Source organism: Ascidiella aspersa, chromosome 2 (genome assembly GCF_963924565.1).
Source record: "Ascidiella aspersa chromosome 2, kaAscAspe10.2, whole genome shotgun sequence".
In the NCBI taxonomy this organism is placed as follows: domain Eukaryota; kingdom Metazoa; phylum Chordata; class Ascidiacea; order Phlebobranchia; family Ascidiidae; genus Ascidiella; species Ascidiella aspersa.
Genome location: NC_139448.1, coordinates 10016499 through 10029185, shown reverse-complemented (window position 1 = coordinate 10029185; position 12687 = coordinate 10016499). Strand labels below are relative to the sequence as shown.

The 12687-nt window shown below is 35.6% G+C and overlaps 2 protein-coding genes across 3 annotated transcripts; one reads left to right on the top strand and one right to left on the bottom strand.

The window, feature by feature from the left end:
- The first annotated feature begins 259 nt into the window (after window positions 1–259).
- LOC146163540 (ferric reductase SjCytb561-like) lies at window positions 260–4650 on the top strand. Of its 2 annotated transcripts, XM_083381752.1 has the most exons (7): window positions 260–377; window positions 544–644; window positions 1245–1386; window positions 1718–1816; window positions 2306–2409; window positions 2740–2888; window positions 3122–4650. In XM_083381752.1, exons 2-7 carry the CDS (start codon window positions 600–602, stop codon window positions 3222–3224), a joined length of 642 nt encoding a protein of 213 aa, XP_083237878.1. In that variant the 5' UTR covers window positions 260–377; window positions 544–599; the 3' UTR covers window positions 3225–4650. The 2 variants fall into 2 exon arrangements, with proteins under 2 accessions (XP_083237878.1, XP_083237877.1); XM_083381751.1 differs by having other exon boundaries at window positions 345–644.
- LOC146163539 (transmembrane ascorbate-dependent reductase CYB561-like) lies at window positions 4590–12032 on the bottom strand. Its single transcript, XM_083381750.1, has 6 exons — window positions 11628–12032; window positions 11315–11456; window positions 10962–11060; window positions 10605–10708; window positions 9760–9914; window positions 4590–8277 (listed from the first exon to the last, which is right to left on the bottom strand). The coding sequence occupies exons 1-6, from the start codon at window positions 11697–11699 to the stop codon at window positions 8079–8081; spliced, it is 771 nt and encodes a 256-aa protein (XP_083237876.1). The 5' UTR covers window positions 11700–12032; the 3' UTR covers window positions 4590–8078.
- Window positions 12033–12687: the final 655 nt, after the last annotated feature.

Below are 12687 nucleotides of genomic sequence, written 5' to 3'. Positions count from 1 at the left end.
GAGAAAGAAGTGAGTACCCTTTTGGTGATGGAAATACATATTAAGCCTACCCAACAATATTGGCAGGGAAGAATTAAACAATTTCTTAAAAATGCAATAGTATTCAATGTTTTGAATCTTTTAATAACTTTGAACTATAACCGTTATACGTTTAAGTCAAAGAGGTTATAATCTCTTTGGTTTAAGTACAACGCATCGTGTTATTTTTATTTCAAAGTGACTGCAAAGCGAAAACAACTAGAAGGGTATTACCCTTTGCATTACACACAAAAAAAGGATTTCTTCCCGACTCTGCATAAATATTGTTCTTAAAGATGGGAAGTCAGAAATCAGCGCAAACGGTTTGTCACAACTCGGGGTTTGGACAATTGCGTGCCGTAAGTATGGCTTATGCATCTTGTGGACATACTAGGCTTAGCTTAATTCTGTTGGTTTTTGTATCAAGGTAAGGTTTAAAGAAAGGGATACCAAACATAACTTCTGTTTAAATTTATAATATAATATAATGCAGTGTTTTTGTTTACCTATTTAACATGTTTTCAGATAAAACCAGGCTGAATATTGGAGCCAAACCAGGAATAAACCAACTGACCACAATTATGCCTAACAAATATGCATTTCCATTGACTGTTCTGTTATCTCAGGTAAAATTAGAGTTAACTTATATTATTTTGTATGAGTATATACATTAGTATTGGTAAGGAGAAAATACAAACGGCTAATACAAGTTTCGGCAAAACAGAAAAGGTTTACATAACATTTAGCTCGGTAAAAGTAATGTGAAAAATAACCTTTTTACCAGAACACTCCAAGTATTTAAATAAATTTGAATTTTCATTAGAAACAAAACTCAAATTTTAATAAAATTAGGTTCACTAAAAAAAGGTTCACTAAAACGTTCAAAAAAAACAAATTAAATGTGAGTGATAATTAAAAAAAATGTTGCAATGATCAGAAGTCTGTTTGTCTCACTGGCGTTTTTACAAACCACTGGCTACTAGTAGGTGCAGCTTGCAGCCAAAACTTTTTCAAGTAATGCACATAAAACTTAGTATGCTTACCTTTACTGTTTTGTTGGCCCACCAGAAATATTGGGCATTTTATGAGGCCCTAAATACTTTTTTGAGTCTCTCACCTGTGCTCTCATTGATGCCCCTTGATTTATATTTTATGTGTTGAACATAATTTGGTAACTATATAACAGGTTTAGGAATACAGACCACTGTGCAAATTACTTTTTTTAGTGTTTCGGACTTTCTGCCATGGTCATGGTCAGTGTTTGGATGATCAAGGACTCTGGTGGTATAAAGTGGAATGGCGGTGGCAAACAGTTCAACATTCACCCTTTTGCCATGGTCTTTGGCTTTGTATTTTGTTATGGCGAAGGTATAATCGTTATTCGTAGTACAGAAAATTGGATTTTTTACACTTATTGCAAAAAAAGACATCTTATTTTCAATTACTACTGATATGTGGTGTGGTATTTTTTTGATTCAACACTGCAGGTTGTGTAACTTTTTGTTAGTTTTACACCACTTGTGTCGTTTGTTTAAAAATTAATAATTGACTGTCGCTTACTCTTCAATCAGCAACATTGCATGACTTAGCATATTTTATAGATTTCCTACCAAATAATTTTATAAAATATTAAACATCAAAAAATATTTTGTATTTTCATTCTTTTTAATGAAAGTGATTTTCCCTTGTATGTTTTTAGGTTTGTTGGTTTACAGAGTGTTTCCTAACAACCCGAAAAAGTGGATTAAACTTCTTCACGCCGTTTTACTTTGTGGTGCTTTGGTTTCGTCATCAGTTGGTATGATTCTTAAAATACTATATATACACTAATTAAGCCAATAAACAAACATGAGTGTACATTGAGATCTATCTCGTCTGAAGTCATATCGACCAATAATTATGGCATACCTGTAATGACATATGTTGTGCCTTCATCAAGACTTGTAATTCGTTCTAATCCGGATTGTCATGCAAGTAAGGTATAGTCAAAAATGTAGCCTATAGTAGGGTTTAAACTCTTGATCCTCACCAAGCTGAAAATGGCACATCCAAGTGTAAAAATAGTGTGTATTTTTGTGAAAAAACAGTTGTCATGGTTTACCTAAAAACACTAGTAGATAGTGTTACATTAAAATGTTTTTTATTATAATAGTACTGCATTTTACCCCATAGATTATTCTGCATTTTACCCCATATCATGAATCAGTGTTACACATTAATTTTTTTATATTTGTGAATCGTTTAGGTTTTTAGACTTTTCAACAAATTGTTACACTTTACATTACAGGCATTGCTGCGGTGTTTCAGCTTCACAATAAAGAGGGTACACCTAACTTGAAAAGCATTCATAGCTGGTTTGGGCTGACGACATACATTGCATTTGGCTTACAGGTTAATAAAACTATTAAATGCCAAATATCGTTGAAGCTGTGTCATTAATGATACTGATTTTCAAGAATATACCAAAGCCATAATGCTCGATAAAATCAACATTTTGCTGTTTACTAGCGTTTCTGCAATTTCTCATGTCATCATATGCGTAAAAATTCAATAATTTATGATAAAAGCAATAATTATTATTATACTGAAATGCCATGAGCAATTTTCTGAAAACATCACGAGGCTTTGCTATTCTTATTATAATTATTAGGAAAACCAAAAAAATTTTATTGATTCTGTTTTGTTTTTTAAAGTGATTTTAATATCAAAACTTACATCCAGTTTCTTTGTGGATTGTTTTCTTTCCTCATTCCCGGAATGCCAGAAAGCTGGAAGGCGGCGATTTTGCCCATTCATAGGATTTTGGGTGGAATAATACTGACCCTTGTTGCAGCCACTTGCATGATGGGTATTCTGGAAATAGGAGCTGGGTAAGTAAAAAACAGGGCTTCAAAAGTTTTGTCTAATAGCTTTTATTAAAAATTTTATCCATTGCAAAAATCCTTTATAAAAGCAACTTTTTGCTGATGTCGATTTGGACATCCGTCCATTGAGTATGTTGCATAAAAAATGAAAAAAATAAGAGGTTGCAACTTGCAAGAGACTTTGTCAAATCAAAGACTTGTCGCTGTAGCGTTTATCTAAATCTACATTTGCATTGCAGCAATCTTGGGAAGGTGGCTGGGTTGATGATTGCTGGTTTCTTCTCAACCGTCCTGTTTATTCTTCAATGGACGCCCTGGAGCCGGAGTCATGACATTCTATGAAGCTGAATTTGTTTCCTTCAACCAACTATTGCTAAATTCGCGTCTCTTATTTGGAAGCTATATATTTTGGAAGCCTTTACAACCACAACTGTCCAGTCTTTGAAGCAGCGATTTATTTCTGAAAGTATGCATGTATTTATAATTGCTGTTTTAGAGATTCTTTTAGAGTGCTATATCTTTAATTTTATTTTTGTTGCAATTTTTTAACAGCTTGACTTCTGTCAATCCATCGTTGTAGTTCGTCTAGTTTACTTATTAACGTTTAAATCAATGGTTCTCAAACTAAATCCTCGAACTTTAGGGGTTTGAGCAACATCTTTTAAACTTATTAATAAATCATATTAAACCGAGCATAACCCTTAAAAGGGGTGTTACAAGTAATCGGTTTGAAAACCACTGTTTTTTTCGTTTCAACATTTTCTAATTTTAGGATGAATATTATCTTCAGGTTGTTTGTTTAAAATTGTGTTAGTTTAACAGATCAGTTGTAAATTCAAACGTATACCTTATTTTCCGTTGTTAACCAGTTCAAAGTACGGTTGCCTTTGTTTCTTTTCCCGTTAACAGTTTCACCGCAGTTGTGTGTTTGTAAAAAGTGCAATAACCTGTGCTAATTGTGCAATTAATCGCCGTTGAACGTAGCTGTGTTTTACCGTCAAGTTTGACCCGTTTGTATCTTTTATCAGTAAAACTTTACTAACTACTGTCACAACGTGTATAAGCGCTGTAAATACTTGTCCAGTCGTTAAAACCCGGCTATAGGCGAACGAAATATGGCATATAAAGAACTTGTTGTATCGCCAGGTGGTAAATAAACACGTTCCGATCGCCAAGTCAACATTGATGTAATAATTAATGTTTTTTCGGCAAGATGACACATCACAATTAACTGGCGGTTGTCGTATCGCTAACATTTATCCATCGTGATTAATACTATTAAGACATATCCTGTTCTGCGTTGAACATTTATATTCTCTGGTAACGTTTTAAGCAATCTTGCGGACAGTGTTGTATTAAAAACACGAAACAATTAACTTTATTTCTCGCAACTTTTGGTTAACCGAATTGATGTAATCTTGCAAGATGTGAATTTAGTTTTAAAACAAGCAGCAGAAACAACATTTCAATAGAAAACTCTCCTAAAACGTATTTTTGAAGGTTTAATACGCTTTTATTGCTTCTAATGTAATTTTTTTCAAACCACGTTTTCATCCATCGAGGTTTTCTGAAGTTTTTCAAATTGTCGTATTGCCACCTTGTGAACTAGTTAAAAGCGATTGCTTCCATTCATAGCACAACTGCCTTTACAGCCTTTAAGCAAGCAGCGGTTTTCATAATTTGTCCAAAAGGAAATACCTTAGCGGATCTTCTGCGTTGTTTTATTAAACGTGCACTCTGTACCCCGTTTGCAGCCTAAAAAAACAAAAACAAACCCAGACATTTTGAAGTACGTGATTCCGACAAAAAATACGCCGCCGAAGTACGTCACGACAAGCAAGCACAAGAAGAAAATCGATAGCTTATATCTCTATAAAAAACTGACAGATACCGTCTGAAAAAGCGACGAAAGCAAGCCGGTCGATATGCAATTAAATTACACGTCACGCAATTCACAAGAGCAGCAAGGAGAGATTTACAGCTGCCCGAAAGGTTTTCGAGGAAATTTAATTCAATTTCGCATTCCTCGAGAGTTAAGTCTATGTTATTTAGGTCAGTGATTCCCAAACAGTGTGCCGCGACACACTAGTAGTGCGCCTCGAGAGATTGTCAAGTGTGCTGCGAAACTTTTGTAATTTCGGTAAAGAGAGTATTTGTATTAGCTTTAGTCATACTCGCAAGCATTTGAGACTTAAATAGGCACTATTTATTACAAACTAATAATTTTAAGAAATTTACATATAGTTTGTCGTGTGTTAAGGGCGATTGTAAAATAACTCTATTGTTGTTCTCTTAAAAGTGTGCCGCGAAATAGTTAGGATTTTTTCAGTGGCCCGCGAGCCATAAAAGTTTGTATAGCACTGATTTAGGTAAAAAAATTACGCGCGTTTTTTTGTTAAATAGGGCGCACCAAACATCCAAAACGATTGGCGAGACGCGGCTTCAGACGCAGACAAAAACGATCGAGCTTAGCAAAGCAAAAACACGCCCCAAACTAACTCGTGACTTACACACTTTCTCCCGAGTATCAGGAGTGGCATACTAATTGCAATCGCAAGACAGAACACGCGCGTAGGTCCAATATAGCCTAATAGGAATCTGCTGATGACGTAACGTTGACGAATGGTAAATTGCATCACAAGACCGTTGGATTTCGATCTATAAAAATCCCCAGTGGTGTATTAAACAAGGTTAAGCCGTCGAGTGCGAACTATAGCGGGTTGAGTGAAATTCGATGCACTCCTGTAAGGTCGCAAAGGGGATACTTCCGCATTGATCGACAACGTTGTGCTTTGCGTTGGTGCGCCACTACTGAAGTATGCAAGTCAAACAAGTGGCCTTAATAAGATGCTGCATGAGCGACTAATGGTAATGAGCATTTAATACGTGTTGGTTTTAATCTGTTGCCTTTTTAGAGCCATTACACCAGTGGCCTTTTAGAGCCGCGACAGTGAAAATGCTGATTGATCATGGGCAGTTTTCAGCTAAAGGTCGACGGTGGTTATTGACTTAAATATATTTGGACAACAAATCCTGGTTTGCGCATTAATAAAGCATTAGGCTATTATCAATTAAACAACACGTTTGTTGTACATGTGATACACATAACACGACGAAAGTAACGGGTAACAGTATGTTTTGTTACAAAAAAATGAAGAAAATGTATTCTGAACGAGAAAAAATCAGGGCTAATGGCTGAAAATATTTAACTGAGTACTAGTTGCTGTCGGTGCGCGACTATAGATAAAATATCATTATATAACAAATCTAAATTTTAAGGTCGATTTATAAATACAGACGGCCGAAGCCGCATTTTGCTATAGGATTAAGTGGTACTCCTATTCTTGCGTGTTAAGAGCGATTTCAATTAATCCTTGTCAAGCCTTTATACAAGCGAAAACGATCAGCGCCTTTCCATCAATTATGCATGAAAAGAAAGAATGAAGCCCACACTGAAATACGTGGCAATCTTTAAAGCGTCACGTTTAGGCGGCAGACAATTCCACCAGCCAATAAACAAAATATTTACAGCAGTTGTAACGTCTTGAAAAGAGCGGTAATACCTATATATACAGAATACTTACAGAACACTGCGAGAATCTACGGTAGAGAGCAATCAAAATACGAAAAAAAATACGTTGAAGGGAACAGTACAAGCAATATAGTAACCACAAAAGAGGCTCGAAATATTATTTTTCAAGTCCATTAAAAAGTCGTACCGTGGCCACCTTGTATCATAAATAAATCGACAAGCTTATGACGTACAAAAAGTTGTTTAATAGAGCTTTCATTTTAATGTGACAACTGGACTTCCTGAATGTTAAAGTGATCTAAACTGAAGGTTACATTGTACGCTTTGTGCATGCGAATCGCATTCAATTTCGCGAGCTCTGTCGGCAAAATACATTGAAAATAATCTCTATCACACATAAACAAAAGTTATACTACAGACACGGTGCTTCTCTCAACAAATACAAGCGTGTCTTCGAATCCTGAAACCCAACAGAACGAAAAGCTTTTAAGGAAAACACGAACAGTACCGCTCTATACAGGTTTCTGCGATTGCACTTTACATGTGTGTAAGAAAGAAAGATAGCAATACAGTTATTAAGCACGCAGAAACAACGCATTGTTTCTCGCGGAGGTGTGGACAAAAATACATGATTGTAACAAAAAGGCGTATTGCCGGCAGAAAAACGTCATACAACTTCCTGTGTATTGGGTTACGAATCGAACTGCACCATTGTTAAAATTAACTACAAAAAATGTATCTAAATTTTGAAGTACGGTTTCCATGTCAACATGAAATCGACCACCGCGTAATTTGAACAACATAAAAAAATTCTGAGGTTTTGAGTGAGTTATGCTATATCAGAATGGAAAAAGGTAACATGGCGCCGTAAATATAAAATGGTGTGTAAACGGATTTTATACCTAAACGGTGTAATTTTAGAATTTACATTAAAAAAAGTTCGGCCTACTTAGGTTAACCTTAACGCCTAACAAAGTAAAGATACCTCCTGGGGTACGTGTGCTATATAAAATAGGTAGGCGAGGGGCTTCCTAGAAATGTGAAGTACGTGGAAAACGGTTCTACGGAGAGAGGAAATATCGATCGGCGGCGAGTGATAGAAACCTATTGCAGGTTACCAGGCGCTGCCTCGGAAATTTTACGAAAATTAAATTCGGCATTCTCCATAGAACTGAGTTTCCGCTCCGTCGTTAAGTAAAACGTGCGTTCGCGGCACGCCGAGCATTCGTTGTCCGTTGATATAGGGCAGGCGGGCGCTCATCGGAACAATACAGGACCGATTTTTCTTTGTTTTTCAAGTACCTGCGCAAAGTCGTATTTCCAGGGGCAACATTAGCTACTCTTCTTTTAAACAAAGGTAAACTTTACCCAAAGCAAAACTATACTTGGTAATGATTTCATTTGAACAAAGTTAGGCCTGAATTTAGGGGGAAAAGTAGGCTTCACGTCATCGAAGATAAGCTTCCCTTCAACTATACTAAGGTTCGCTGTAGCCGAATTGACGGACGCAACAAACGTACGTCAAGATAACGTAACAAAAGTACGTACGTCATAAACGTAAAAAACGTCGGAAAAAAGTAAAAACCCGAGAGTAACACGATAGACTCGAAAACAGCAAGGACAACGATCCTTCTCAAAACACCCCTAAAAAAAACAAAAAAAAATCATTCGGAGTCGGAATCGTGGGTGGTTAGGGTGCGGAAGTGGAAGGACACAGTCTCCTCTTCCTCTTCACTTGGCACGGGTCGCTTCCACTCCGGACGTTGAATGATGAGGAGCACGGAGAAAACGAATGCGACGATGACTAAGCCACAGACGTTGGCCAGTACAGCTTCGCTCGGAAGGAACTTGTACGTCTTTGGGCTGGAAAACAGAAACATAGTTTCTTAGGATATTGTGTTTTTGCGTTGAAATGTCGTGAAGGACGATTGGAATATTTCGTCTAGCGTTTCTTACCCGTGGCCCAGTCTTGGGAATGCCATAAGCTGTATTATTTTAACTATTACCCAATTAAACTAAAATTTGTCGTTTTTAATGCGACTACAGGCACCTCCATTGTGACATTACATGGCTAAATTTTGTCTAAATCATTGAGGGGGGATTGTTGAGAGCATATGGAATGAACCACTAGTGACTAGGATGAGTAGGGACGTCTGGAATATCTAGTCAATTACTTTTTTTAAACATTGTAGGTCTTGGGGTTGAAAATCGAGTAAGGAGGATGGCCAGGTTTAAATGTCCTAAAAATATATTTAATAACATATATATTTGATTTTTGACTATCGTAAGGAATTGTCTGGAAAATTCAGTCACTTCTTTTTTTTTAACATTGTAGGTAGTTGAGCTAGAAAGAAGGTACAGGGTCGGGACAGGGTTTGATGATATCTTTTAAGGCAGCTTTCTTCAGATACTGTGTTTTTTGTCATAAAAGACGTCTGAAATACCATGCCATTTTTCTAAATATAGGAAATTTGGGCTGCAAACACGGAAGGAATGTGGGCTGCAAAAACAAGTACAATTATGAAATTTTTCTGTGCTATTTTAAAAGATATAATATTAACACTTTGTAAAAAGTAGACTAAAAGCCAGTTTGTTTTGGTTATAACTTAAACAGCAAATGGCCCAGAATTTTTTAGCAAAATAATGATGGTCCACTTTATATAGCAGTGTCTTTTGGAAAAATCCTTTAGATTTAACACAGGACAGAAATTGTGAAAAACCTTAGCTTCCATGTTTGTGTAAAGAGATTAAAAATCCATTGATTTAGCAAAAACAAAATTTGTAATACTGATTTGATTTTCGCTTTCCCTGGTAAAATATCATTAGTCAGCAATGGAAAGCCTATAAATTTTTGAGAAATCTGTAGTTTACAAGTAATTTAGGCATCAATCAATACATAAAAGTTTTGTCAACTATTCATGTGAGCAATTGGACTTGATTGGCCTAAAAGGACTGCTGCTCTACGATCAATAGAAATCACATTCAAACGCTTCCTGCTGTAGAAATAAATGCTCAGTGTTTCTACTGTTCTAATGAACATAAGAATGATATTACCAACATACAAGAAAATCAACCCATTTCACAGCAATATTAGAAGCATACGACAAAACAACCAACTTATTAACATTGTTTATAATTTAATATCATACACAAAACCCTTATTTCTGTTTAAATTTAATTTTTTTTGTTTTATTGTAAAAAACTACAGCAACAGGAATAAAAAAGTGACAATTATCAGAAGTTGTTTTTCAGAGTTACAGCAAACTATAAACAATACACAATATGGTAACATTCTTAGTCAAAGCTAAGCATTGACACCCTTCAAAAAAAGATAAAAATTCTTACATGACAAAGAACAGCTTTTCATTGATGCCTGCAATGCAGGAAATTGCAGCCAAAACGAGGATAGCACCACCCCAGAATCTGTGATGTGGGAGATAGAGAATTCGCAGAGAGGATCTTGCTCCAGGGAAGAGAAAGCACAAGAATCCGAGAACCAACTAAAAAATCAGTGAACAGCATTTAGCTATCAAAAACAAATGTTATGTTTTGTTCTTGAAATTTTCTTTTAAACCGAAATGCTACACAATGCTGATAAAATTATAAAAAAAGGTATGATAACTCTAAACAACACAATTATAAATAAAAAGCTTTAAATACTCGGGGGTAACAGAGATTTAGGCATCTTGCTGCAGACCAGAACAGGAAAATGAATCAAAACAATTTAGTGACAACATTACAATATTTCAATTTAATTGGGGGTGGGGTTACTCTAGTTTTTAAGATACTGTTTCTCTTTTATTCGCTTTTGTACATGAACTAATTCCCACAACAGACACCACACTGTTTTGTGTCATGACTGAACTAACATTTAAATATATAAAAGGGTGATGGTGATAATTTATAGCAGTGCTCCAATGAATTTTACCATGTGTGTAGGTACCTAGAGGTTTTACGCATGAGCCACAAAAACAGTCTGTAAAGTGTTCAACACAAAAAATAAGTAATAATACCAAAAAGCATTAAAGCACAAACAATGCAGTTAAGGGGGACAATAATTTATACATTTTACTTTCTTTGTGAGCCAAAACAAATTTAACATGAGGGAGCAAACAGCACAATGAACAGAAAGTGCTATTTAAATCTTTAAACTAGTGTTAAGTGTCTGCTCTTTAGAACATGCAAGTTACCTGTAAACCAAACATAATAAGGGTTGCCATTCCACACCAGCTGTGCAAGGTGTACATATTGGGGATCTTGTTGTGGTTGTGGAATTGAAAAACTGCCACTACCCCTGATGAAACAAATATCGAGTTTATGAAAAACTTTGAACATAATAATATTTACAGTTTGAAATATTATAAATTAATTATAACAAGCACAACACCAAAAAATAATATATCCATTATTTTTAGCAAAGTGACTGATATTTTGCAATCAACTGTAGCTAATGGTAGAGAATTATGATAATTGTTCAGTCACTTTAACATAGAAATTGCGAGAAATATTTGTAAAAATGAACATAAATAACAAACTGAATGTCTTACCAACAATTGACGCAAACAATCCGAGAAGAAGTAAGCCGCCATGTATCAGCTTCACCTTGAGCTTTGCACTTTGACGAAACACCCTATAGGTTATTATCCCTAAAAGACAACAAAAAGTTTTAAAATTAACATTGTACATTAGACAGTAAAGACAAAAAAGTAAACTTTAATACTTAATAGCATTTATTCAATTCCACTTATTTATACAAATCTACAAAGGTAAAACGACTTAAAAATATAGCTCAAACTGGGTGACATTGCATTTGTACATGTTTTGTTATGTTTTTAATTGTCAAACCAGGATATTTTATTATCTAAATGCTTGACTATTGTAAAAAAATGTCTGAACAAACCTTCGCCATATAAGAAAACCATCCCACACACCATGCATAGCGGGTGGAGGTTGAATTCTTTTGCACTGCCATCCCAAGCAAATCCACCAAGAAAACTGTTGAGCCAGATTCCGACAACCACTACCATGGTAACTCCAAGAGCCTAAAACAGCATTTAACATTTAATGTAGCAGTTAGCAAGATTATAAATATCTACAACTCTTAAGACAGTATATAGAATATTTTATGATATTTTTTGTTTAAAGTGTAGTAGCTACTCTAGACTCTTTGCCACCAAAAATGTTAACTACAATTCACAAACATTATTTCTTACCTGAGATAATGCCACAATCCATGGCAAGCCGCGCAGTGCATCACTTTCTTCAACCTGATTTATATTGGCCATCACTAGACTTACTTCCTGCTAAAAATATAACAAAACCTTCAAGAGTTTTCTATGAAACACATTTAGGTGGCATAATCACAGGTTTTCCTGTTAATTAAATTTGCGTGTGATTTGCTTCTCCAGCCTGAGTTAGCCAATTCAGCGCTGGCCTAGAATCCAGCACAATTATTAAATCAACGCACAACATTTGGGTTAGGGTACAAGTTAACGTTTAGTTAGGTGTGGGGGGTCAAGTATTATTATATTCGGTATTTACCCTAACCCAAATAATGTGCGTTGTGGTGGGGTTCTAGACCAGCGCCCAACGTTGTAACTGCACATATTGTCTCTCCACAACCATAAAACTTAAACTAATGTAGAAAGGAAGGCACAACGCAGCACAAGAGAAATCAATGGTATTATACAAAGTCTCTATAGAATTTCTATAGACTTTGGTATTTTACCAAACCTCTACTGCCCACTATCGATTTGTGTTGATGCCAGATACTTGGTTTACGAAAATTTACAATTTGGACATTATTGATATGAAACTCGGAGATTTTCGGCCAAATCATAACCTCGTGCCCCTACTGCGAGACCCAAGGGTGGCAATGGAGATAATTCTTGGTGGGAAGCCGAAATTCCTTACAAATTTACAAAACGATTATTTCTTTACAGTAGTGCAACTGGCAAAGCGTTTGAAAATTCGGTTTGAAAAATTTTATGTTTTTGAAAATCTTATGAAAAAGGAATGGTACCGCTAAAATTTAGAAATACCTAAACGCTACTGTTAACTGAGCATAAATTTTATTATAATTTGGCCTGAATTTTAATTTGGAGCTAGAGCGACATATACTACACCCGACGCTTTTGTACTAAACAGAACTACAGGCGACTAGAAAGACACATAAAATTCGCGCAATAGGCGAGCAATTATTGCATTTTCTTTGTCAAAGTTGGTGAAAACAAAGTTTGGAGGTTTTGCGAGCCCCTGGTTTTATTTCGGGCA